Raw genomic sequence first — 12,029 nt, 5'->3', positions numbered from 1 at the left:
ACACACTGACAATCTTCCAACAATCTACCATTGGAAAAGACGAAGGAGCATATTAGTACTATTACTATTACAATATCACAGTTATGTAGCTCTTGGTCATTCTTCTTGGGTTAAAGAGTAAGTTGGCTACATAGAAGAGGGAACTAGTTTTTTCAGGTCCCCATAAGACTATTCAGTTTAATGCACCCAGATAGTCTCCTGGTGGCTTGAACTAGTCAATACAATGACTTGAAAGAGTCATTGTGTGTCCTAGTAAGCCTAATTTGCTATAGGAAACCTTTTTAATTTTCAAGTTTGTGATTTGTAGTTTTGAATATTCCCCAAGTTGATGATAGACTGTATGTATTAAATCAATAGGAGAATACAGAACTACATGCAAAGGTGATGAAGATGGGAGTGGATAGCATATGATTAGATACCATCTTATTCTTTGTAGGACCAACTACTAACTTAATAGAATCAGGACCAATTTAGGAAGTAGAAAACTTCCTCTTCCTTCATTTCAGCCCAGTCTCTTAGGTTTTACCTTTCCATTTGAGTCCAGTGTCTCTCTGATGGTTAAATAAGCACTGATTCTGGAGTCACCAGAGGTTCAAATCTTATCTCTGATAGTTACTACCAGTTATGAATGTGGACAAGTCATTTAACACCGCCCTGGGTCTCAGTTTCATCATCTGGGTTGGGTTAGACATTCCTTCTAATATAAGATCTATCCATTCTCTTCTAGGGGTTGGGGAGTAGAAAGAGGTCCTACACATTTCTTTTTTTTTTTTTTTTAAAGCAATGGGAGTTAAGTAACTTGCTCAAGGTTACATGGCCAGTTATTTCTGGGTGTGGTGCTGAGTATCTGAGCCCGGATTTGATCCAGGTCATCCCGACACTGGAGCTGGTGCTCTTACTCACTGAACCACCTGGCCACCCCTAAGCAATTGGGGTTAAGTAACTTGCTAAAGGTTACACGGCCAGGTGTTTCTGGGTGGGTGCTAAGTGTCTGAGCCTGGGATTCGATCTCCAGGTCTATCTCAACACTGGAGCCAGTGCTCTTACTTGCTGTGCTACCTGCCCGCCCCAGGTCCTACACATTTCAATGTGGTCCTCATGGAATATGATGAGAGGATAGAAACAGAAACAAAAAGAAGATATAAATACATCTGCTTTCTCTCTCCCTCAGCCATCCTCACTCTTGGTTCTGCATTTAACTTGAGCATATTTAGAGAAAGGCAATAGAAGAAACCTGAAAAGGGTGTAGTACTTAGGGATTTTCCTATTGACTAGGGGTAGGTCCTCTGAGAATGCTGAAGGTTTTAGAAATTCAAGCTATATGAAGAACTGTCTAAAATGGTGGTAGAATATGGCTGAACAATAACTATGGGATTTTGTAGTCATATAACATTTTTCCTCCAAACACTTGTTAATAAGTTATCTCAGTTAATTTCACAAAACCTGTGTGAGGTGTATTGGTTGGATAGTATTATTCTTGTTTTACAGATGAGAAAACTGAGGCACTCAGCCACATTAAGTAACTTCTTCAGGGTCACCCAGCTAATTAGTAGTGGCAAAGACAGGATTAGAGCCCAGGTTTTTCATTATTTGTTCCACTCCCTATGGGGCTAGACAACTGTGCTTGACTGAATATGGAGATCATTGACAGTATCAAGAAGGGAGTTAAGTAAGGACAATAGGTGAAAATGTTAATAGGCATTTGAAAACAAGATAATTCAGAGTTGATAGTGCTATTTATGCTTTGTGGAATTTTAGGGTACTATGAAATAGTCATGGATGATATGTTTGTATAACTGTAATGTTCCTCTGGAGTTGGTATAACTTCTGGATTATCCATCAAGCAGCATGGCAGTGTATAAACGGCTGAGAACATTCTATTTATGCTGTCTTCTACCTCTGACCTTCATTTTCATAACAGTTCTACATACAAGCAATTCTTTCTTTGCTCTGATAATATGTCCCCATGATATCCTTTTGAAAGGATATTAATGGAGTTTTGTTGTAAATTTGTTTTGAGAATAAGAAAAAAATCTTTTACATATCTTCTTTTGCATTCCAATTTCACTTATGCCTTTTTCTTTAAGACCAAAAGAAGTAAAAGCAATTCCCCAAAAGTCTAATGGTAACATTTCACCTAGGAAGGAAATGATCATAATCAATTATGCATGTATATATAAAGTATACATATACATGCATATAGGCTAGCTATTATATACATATATACATTTATAATAGCTACTATTTACATAGCACTTTAAGGTCTGGAAGTCACTATGCAGATATTATCTTGTTATCCTCACAATAACTCTGGGAGGTAGGTACTATTATAATATATGGCATATAATATTTAATATATTATTATGTACTAGTATAACAACATATAGCATTGAATATATTATTATATTTAAAAATTATATATATTTAAATATAACATATAATTGTAAACTCCCCCAAAGGACATATATGTGTGTATATATACATATATGTATATGTAATATATACATATGTGCACGTGTATAAATATAACATGTCTTTCTTGGGAGATACACATAATTATTTTAGTCTCCTTCATAACATCCCTCTGAAGCAGGTGTGATTAGAATTCAGTTTAGATTCAGAATGCTTGGATTCTAAACAACCTTCTCTTTTCAGTAGTACAAGAGACATGTATTACAACATCCTTGCTGGTTGTACACAGGAAAGACTTACTCTGAATCCTTGTACATATGTACAAATAGTGTGACTGGTAGATAGCAACTACTCAGGGTAATAAGTTATGTACAGGATTTGTACATAATAGCATGAGTTAAAAATCAGATGGGAGCAAGACAGTCAAAGAAATATAGAATGTTGAACAGAAAAAGACTGTAGAGACCATCTTGCAAGTTGCATCTCCAAATTTTAGATGACAGAACTGAGGCCCAGAGATATAAAGTAAGTAAGTTCACATGGGTAGTAAATCACAATTCTGGCATTTGAACCTAGGTCCTCTGATCCCCACTCCAACATGAGATTTGATGGGGCCAAATGATATAATGCCACAGTACCTATCTATCTGTAGCATAGACCTTTCAACTTCTTCTGAGCTAGATTGTAATTGTCAATCTTTAAGGTTCCTCTGTTGCTAAATTCTTGGACCTCATGTAGAATCTAAATTGAAGTGAACTGTAAGTGGTGGATATCTGTATTTGATTATACCTTTGAAAACCAAAGCTACCACATCAAGGATAATATACTTAAATTAGATCTATTAAGGAGACTCCTTTTATGTACAGATGCTTTTTTTTTTTATACATAGTCAACCAAATTTGTGAACTTGGGATCTTTTAACTTCAGCAAAAGGACATCTTGGCACCTCATACCCAATGACTCATACTCTCTTAGGTTCTTCTTTGAAAACTAGAATGTAAAGTTATTCAGCCTACAGAATTAACATATGTTTATATATTAATCATACTTTGATACGTAGACATAGCTGTAATCTCACTGATGTGCGTTATTCCTCCAATGGGGCAGATCCATCCATCCATTCCTTCTTAGTTCATGTAACTCTTTTCTATGCCTTCTCTAAAATCCTCTTCTGGGGGGCTATCCAACACACTAGGAACTTTCCTTTAGATTTATTGACTTTGTGTGTTGTGGAGTGTGTGTGTTGTCCACTAATCAGAGGATTGTTGATCTGGAGCTATAAGACCCTTCAAGGTCCACCTAGTTCTACCCTCTCACTTTATAGAGGAGGAAACTGAGACTTGAGGAGGTTGCCTCAGGTCACAATTTTTAGTGTGAGATATGGATTTGAATCCAGTTCTTCTGACTCTAGAGTCAGTGCTCTCTCCACTCTACCACCTTGTCTCCTGTTCCCTACTGCCATCACATTCCTGGTTTACCTCCTTTTCTGGTCATTCTTCTCTGCTCATATCCTTTATGCTGTTTGTCTTGCACAATTCTTTGTTGGTCACAAGGCAGCCTACTCAGAACTAGCACAAACCTTCCCATTGTCCTTTGGGTGACACACAACTTTCATTTTTAGGATACTGTAGTATCATTCCATGATATCCAGGCATATGGAATCTTTGGAAGAATATTCACATTAAAAAAAGATGGACTTTTATTTCAGAGATAAACTTGGAGTCATTAAACTCCATTAAACTATTTTCCAGAGTCCATCCAGCCCAATGTCTTCTTCCTATGATGTTCTGGGCTCCATTCAACATCTATCCTTAGTGTCTCTTGAAGATATAGGTGCTGATGGATCAACTCTATGGGCTATCCATTTGACTGTATATCATAGTCTGGACAATGGACATTTTTTGTGTGTGGATATTTCAACTAAATTCTTTCAGTTGATTATGGGATCTCGTTCAGGAGATTATTGGGGACAGTTCAGTTCAAAGACAAATATGCACTAAAAATCAAAATGGGAATTTGCTTAACCAGATAACTACTTTTCATTAGGAACATAGTTTTAATGACTTCTAATAGTAAATCAAACACCTATTATGGTCAGGCAGAGAAAACATCAAAGGGAAAGGAGCAGAACTAAGTTTCATGAGAGGGAGAAGACACTCATTCAGAGATATTATTGAGAACAAGAGGAGAAGCTACAGCTTGAAGTGTCCTATAAGGTAGGACTGAAGAATAAAGATGTTTCCCAGGATTCCATTGGTTCAGTCTTCCTGTGCTGCTTCCGATAAGGCAGAAGACACAAGAATGGGAAGATCTTTCAACCTTTTAGTCCTCAGAAAAACTAAGGGAACTCTGAGAATAATAGAGGAGAAAGTACCTTTCCATTTTTCTCCAAACCAAAGAGAGAAAAAAGCATCATGAAATCACCCTTTACAAAAGAAGCAGCAATGAAAATAAGAAAGAACAGAGAAGAGTGAAAATTAAAATAAAGCAGGAAGAAATCAACCCATTGATCCAAAAGCGTTTATCAAAGTTCTCTGTTGCCTCCAAGACAAAATAGAACATCCTGTTTCACTTTTACACCCCTTTATAACCTGGCCCATTCCTGCCTTTCCACTCTTCTCACAAGTCATCATCCTCCATGTACTCTTCTGTCCAGTGTCACTGACTTCCTTGCTGTTCCTCAAGACAACATGTCCTGACTCCAGGCAATTTTCACTGGCTGCACCTCATTCTTGGCACGCTCTCCCTGCTCTTCTCTACCTCCTGGCCTCCTTGGCTTTCTACAGATCTTCTCTAAAGTTGAGCCCTCCCTCCCTCAAATCCAATTCAATCGCAAGTCATGTTCCTGATCTTCCTGATGTCATGGTCCTCTTTGAGAGTGAGAGACAAACCACATACAACCCCAACCTCTGAAGTTCACCTCCTACAGGAAGCTTTTCCCATTTCTCTTTAATCTTAGTGTGTTCCCTCTGAGATTATCTCCAATTTATTCTGCATGTGTCTTGTTTGTGCATAGCTGTTTGTGTGTTGTCTCCTCTATTAGCTTGTGAGTTCCTTGAAAGCAGGAGTGTTTTTGCATTTCTCTTTATCCCCAACACTTAGCAGTGTATCTGAGACACAGGAAGTGCTTAAGAAATGCTCATTGACTTGACTTACAATGGGCCAGGTGCTGTACTAAGTGCTGGGGATATAAATATCAAGTGCGTGTGCGTGTGTGTGTGTGTGATTTCTGTTTTACACATATGTGTGCATATGCACACAACACACATTTATATTTCAAACTTAAGAAGATAGAGATATTAGTGTCAACTCTTATTTTCCTGTGGTAGGGATATATAGAAATAATCTTTGTTCCAAAATAGATCTTTCCATTTCAGTTACTCCTTCAAGGCATTTGTTTTTTCTCTACATACACATGATAGATAGCTGAACAAAAGATTATTCCAGGGTATGAAGATGTCTTCTTACAAGGACCAACCTAATTTATTCTGGAATGGAGGGAGGAGAGACTTTGGGGATCCACTCTAGGTTGTATTCTGCCAAGCCTTTAATAGTTTTTCTGGGCCTCTTTTTTAAAATTCCATTTTGATCCTGAATAAAGTTAGTTCCAGAAATGTCAATTCATATAATATATTTTCATGCTATTTAAGAGGTATAATAGTCAGACCTCTGGTTAACCATGTGGGAACTTTCCCTCTTATAAGAATGAAAACTTCTACCACTTGGTTACCACTTCTACTCACTTTGTGAGACTACTTCTCCAATCCTTTCTATCACTACTATGATAAAAACCTGGGACTGTGTCAATAGTCTGATATAGCACTCAGAACAATTATTATGGCTTTATATTTCTTTTATGAGTATTTCAGCAAGCATTCACTAACAGATGAAAGCATTGCATCTTTGGGAATTCACCTCTATTGGTTTTACAATATTTATGCCTAGGATTATGCTTATAAGTAAGGTATGATGAGTGATATTCTTGTACCAGTCATATTTGGTCCCAGGATTATAAAATGTATCTTATTTTATATGCATACATTCTCAAGAAAAGTATGATTTATTTGGGTAAAATTAAGATAGTAATTTTGATGTTATAATAGAACTCAGCAAGTGGTCATTTGTTCTGTTGCCAAATTATAAACTTGTAATTAGATTATGGAGCTTAAAAAATCAAAGAAAGCTTGTCAAAACTTCTTGCTGTTCTGCTTGTCTGATTTTTCTCCCCTTTGGTAAATGTCCAGTAATTAACTTTATGAACTCAAATCTTTCCCTTTTCATTTCCTTTATCTACATGATTATTACAGAAAATTAATTGCTGTGGAGAAGTATAAAGTAACAAGCAATGAAATAAATTTCAAAATGAATGAATATAAAAGAACCTTACTCCATGCCTTTAGGCAGAGAACATGACAGGTTTAATGCAGTTTTTTTTCTTCTTAATGATCTATTTATGTATTGCTTTCAGGCTTTTCAAGGGTTATTTTACACTGCCATCCCTACTCCCAAGCTAATGTTGCTTAATTATTTCTATTAGAAACTGAATAATAGGTGATTTTCAGAATATATTATTTACTCTCTTGTTTTTACTAAGTCAAAATTGTTACAATTGTTGTTTTATTTGCCAACCAGTAGCTAGAAATGAATAAAAATAAAGAAAAGTTAAAAAATGGAAAACAGTAAACTAAATTTTAAATGCCACGCTAAATATAGAAACTTAGACACACATATTTGACCATGTTTTTCTAAATTCAGCTATATTTTAACAATAAAGAATTAACTGAAATAAATTAAAGAATAATAATTTTCATTTGTATAAATACCTTATAGTATAAATACCTTATACCTTAAAGTGCTTTATGTATCTAAATACATATTAGAATGATGGATCTGATGTCAAAAAGATCCTAGTTCAAATCTCATCTCAGGCACTTACCAACTGTGTGACCTTGGGCAAGTCACTTAATCCTACCCCCCAAAAAACCCCTTTTGTCTGCCTCAGTTTCCTCATCTGTAAAATAGACATTATAATAGCACCTACCTCCCAGCGTTGGTAAGGATAAAATTAGATAAAATTTAGAAAGTATTTTATAAACTTTAAAGTTCTGTGTAAGTGCTAGCTAGCTATTATCTCATTTGATTCTCATAATAGCCCTCTGAATAAGTTGCTTTGGTATTATTGTCATCTCCATTTTACAGATGAGGATGCCGAGACTCAGACAGGTTAAGTAATTTGGCTGTGATCACATAGTTAGTAAGTATTAATGGTGGGATTTGAACCCAGTTCTCTCTTGACTTTGAATCTAGTGTGCTCTTCACTAGACCATAATGCTTCTTAGTACAGGGAATTTGAGATGGTGATGAGGCATCTAAAAATTATAGTACATATGTAGAATTTCATAACAATAGATTTAAGCTCTGAATACAAACAAGATTTGTTTGGCATGTGAATGTGAATTAATGGTATGTGAATAAATATATTCATATTTCACAGGATTTAGAGGTGAAAAAACCTTAGGTGACATCTATTACTTCTCCCCTTTTTACAAGGTCCAGTGAGAAGTTCCTTGGCTTAGTATGCACAACTAGTTAGTGATAGAGTCAGGATCTGACTCAACATCCAATACTTTCCACTACTACAGTGAGAAGTTCCTTCCACCAATGACAAGAATATAGACTCAGGAGTGAATGATACATTACAACCAAAAGGATAAATAAATTTACTTGAGCATTTACTTTTGAGACTATTATATATCCTTTGAACCATGAATGTTCTGTCTAGAATGCAATACATTTTATTTAGCACAAATGAAAGGAGGTAAATGCACGATAGCAATTTATAGAATCTCTTCTGAGGAGCTAAAAATATTTTTAAAACATTTCATTAAACTCAAAACATTATGAGTAGGGAGATGGCAAGTGGTCAAATATCTTTTCCATTTTACAAATAGAGAAAATAAAGTACAGTTCCTAGTTGAATGGTGGAGCCAAGACAAGAACTCATTTTCTGCATCTGACCATACTTAATTATGAAAGCTTTTATGTCATAATGAATTATCCATGATAATGTTTACAATATGGAGATACAGGGAGCCAATGAAATATAGCTGATGTGTTGAGCATTGTGATAAACTAGTTCACTGGACCAGGAAGAATTTTTTTTTTAATATACAAAGCAAAATATTGAATTGGTCACAATGTCCTTGTCAAATCAAAACTTATTAATAGATTGATTTAATTTCACAGTCCATAAACAGGCAAAAGTCATTAGAATTTGCTATTCTTTGAACAAAATATGGAGTTGTATTTCTGTGAAGCTATTTGTGCCATTAATTTGGAAACATCATAACCATATTTAATACATTTAAGTAGAATTACTTGCAAAACAATTTGCCAAAGAATTATATGAGATAACATTGACATTACATATATCATTTTGAAAGGGCTTGACAGGACCTGATGGATCACCTGGCCCAGTTGGTCCAAGAGGACAAAAAGTAAGTTAACCTTTTTCTTAAATATTTAAGACTCATCTTTGGGAAAATTTCCTTAAGTGTATCAGTTTAGTTTCCAAAAAATGGAAATAATCCTGTGGAGGAAGAAATGTCTTTAAAAAGCACACAAATGATTTTTCATTTATAAAGATATCATTATATCTTACACAGGCAAACCTCACTCCCCAATATACCCACCCACTCCCATACTATATATACATTCTCAGATATGTGTACATATTCTTCTAAAAAAATAAATAAAAAGAAATTATTATATCTCTTTAGGGAGAACCTGGGGTCCCAGGATCACGTGGATTCCCAGTAAGTAAAACATTTTAAATATTATAGAAATGAATTTAAAGCCTGAGAATATTTAATTTTGCCTGTATGATATTCCTGGTAAAACATTTTACATAGAAATATAGTTAAAGTTTTGACTGGTAAAATAAATATTATATAGCAATTAATTGCATGGGATTAAGTGGAACGCCACCCTGAAATTCACTGTAATGAGATTTTACTTCTTTCTGTGAGTGGAATAATGTTGGAGAAATTTAAATGTGCAGTATAATGTGCATAGATTTACAATACAGTATTCGGGGGTTGATTGGTTACTATTCAGTCTTCTTAAGTGCTCCTTTTCTAGGAAACCCAATCTTTTCTTATGGAAGAAAATCATTCTTACATAGCTGCATGAGAGAAAAACCATACCCCATGATAAACCAAGAGCAGAGGTCCAATAGTCATGAATAAATTGTTGTAACCTCCCTGCATCTTGGTTTTAACTCTAATGAAAAATAGTTTTCCTGGGAGTTCTTATCCTGTTCTCAGACTTGTCATTTCCACATTGTACCATTAGGCTGAGATTTACTGATGGGGCCAGGCCGTCAGCATAGATCACTGTAACTGTGTCTCATAGAAGGAACGAGCTGGCAAACTACTTCTCATCCACTGGCTCTTTGTTCTCAAATTATTAATTTTAGTTTAAAATTCTACATTCTTTTTCCCTTTTCTCTGAACTTCCTCTGTTATAGCTTAACATCTATTCACTTTTCTATCCGACTATCATATACTATCAATTATTTTCTGAAGTAAATAACTTGCACTACGTTTTTTCCCAACCAAATCTCTTGATTTGTAAAATTTGTAATATCCAAATTCCTTTGTTAATTTGAAAAGCACTGACTAGTAGTCAATATGTTAACAAATATGTTTTCATTTTCTTTTTAGCAAAACATATCACTTCCATGTTTTTATTATATGTCTGGTTGTTCTATTTAAGAAATATGTGCAAATAAGTATAACTTTGATAAATATTGTTATAAAAGCACATCTAATGAATAACATTTTTGAAAACTCATTGCTTACCTTTGATTCTGTCTCAGCTGTTATTGATTTATTGTCTAGTCCAGTGCATAATGGTAACTAAATAAAAATTCACTTAATGAAGGACTGAATGAAGGAGTGAATAGCCAATTCAGTTAAAATTATCAAACTAATTGTTTGTTTTACTCACTGTTTTCTTTCTCAGCCTCTCTTTTTATCTTGTCCCTGTTACCTTATCTTCTCTCCCCACTTTTCCATCTCCCACTTCACCTGCCCCATCTAAGAGTCCCTCCAGCTTCTCCAACACATCCCTCAAAAAGTCTCCCTCTATCCTCTCCTTCCATCCTCCCAAATCTCAATGTACACACCCCTCTAAAAGTCCCTCCTCTATTAAGAAAAAGAACTACAAAAACTCTAACTGCTTGTGTAGACAGCCTTCACCAATAGAATCCCTAGGGATTTTACTGGACACTTCAGTTATGAAGATTTAAGAGAAACCCATGTAACAAAAATCACCTACATGTCTTGCATTTTGTTTCCAAAACATTTTTACACATATTATTTCACTTATTTAGATCTTCACAATAACCCTAGGCGGCAGGCAGGGGACAGGCCTTTCTCCTTGCCCCTTCCTTATTTGGCAGATGAAGAAACTGAAACTCAATGAAGTTGTGTCTTGCTCAAGGTCATATGACTATGTTGACTTGGTACAGTGGTACAGTGAGGAATGGATTTCAGGCCCTTTGATTCCATATGGCCATTATAATGGTCTGTGCCATACTTTGCAAAGGTAGCAGGAAAGACAATTGATTCTGAGACATCTACCTGGAAGAAAAAGAATCAGGAACAGAAGAGTAAAGAGCCAGGAGAGATCCCAGGAGAAAAAGCAGATTGAAAAGGGAATGGGAAGAGGATGGCACTCTAGGTAGACTAATATGACCAAAATATCTAAGTAACACAGAACAGAGATGACATGACTTGCTTTAAGATCAAATTCAGTATAGTAAAGTGTGTGTGGGTGTGGGGGGGGAGGCGCACTTTTTTTTTTTAAAAGCAATTGGGGTTAAGTAACTTGCTCAAGATTACATGGCCAGTTATTTCTGGGTGTGGTGCTAAGTATCTGAGTCCGGATTTGATCCCAGGTCATCTTGACTCTGGGGCCAGTGCTCTTACTCACTGTGCCACCTGGCCACCCCTAAGCAATTGGGGTTAAGTAACTTGCTCAAGGTTACACAGCCAGGTGTTTGTGGGTGGGTGCTAAGTGTCTGAGTTCGGATTCGATCCCAGGTCATCCCGACTCTGTGGCCAGTGCTTTTAGTCACTGTGCTACCTGGCTGCCCCAGGGCAGGGCACTTTTAATTCTCAAAACTACTAGGGCCAAAGGAATCTGCAGCATAAATTTCTAACTGTTTAAAAGGGTGGTTCTCTCTTAGGCACAGAAAAAACTATTCTGTGCTTCATGAGTGCACAGAAAACTTTTTTATTTAACCCAAGTCTATTTGGAACTAACACATTGCATTCATAAGTTTATAAAAGTGAAAGCTGGGCATAGTGGATAAAGAGCCAGCTTCAAAGCCAAGAAGACCCTCCCTGGTTGAAGTGTCACCTCTGACACATACTAGCTGTGTGACCCTTACAGTAGTCAGCCTTTTGAGGCTGCAAATTGAAGATGCTGACCTTCATTAATAGAGGGAACTTTAACACTTGGGAGTTTCCTATCGAGTAATATCAAATTCAAATAGAGAGAGATCCCTTAGAAAATCACAAATTAACATAATTTATATTGAGTTGTGTTTT

At 35.9% G+C, this 12,029-nt stretch overlaps 1 protein-coding gene across 1 annotated transcript in view; it reads left to right on the top strand.

Moving 5' to 3' along the window:
• COL9A1 (collagen type IX alpha 1 chain) overlaps window positions 1-12,029 on the top strand; it is a 124,814-nt gene that overhangs the window by 35,635 nt on the left and 77,150 nt on the right. The window contains exons 10-11 of the mRNA XM_069070718.1: window positions 8,856-8,909; window positions 9,192-9,227. Of these exons, the coding sequence (XP_068926819.1) occupies window positions 8,856-8,909; window positions 9,192-9,227 (90 nt within the window). The remainder of the gene's footprint in view (window positions 1-8,855; window positions 8,910-9,191; window positions 9,228-12,029) is intronic.

This window comes from Petaurus breviceps, unplaced genomic scaffold (genome assembly GCF_028583685.1).
Source record: "Petaurus breviceps papuanus isolate PSGF00001 unplaced genomic scaffold, PetGlider_PUasm1.0 90822, whole genome shotgun sequence".
Lineage (NCBI taxonomy): Eukaryota > Metazoa > Chordata > Mammalia > Diprotodontia > Petauridae > Petaurus > Petaurus breviceps.
Note: the sequence above shows the minus strand (reverse complement) of the source record. Positions and strands in the feature narration are given on the sequence as shown.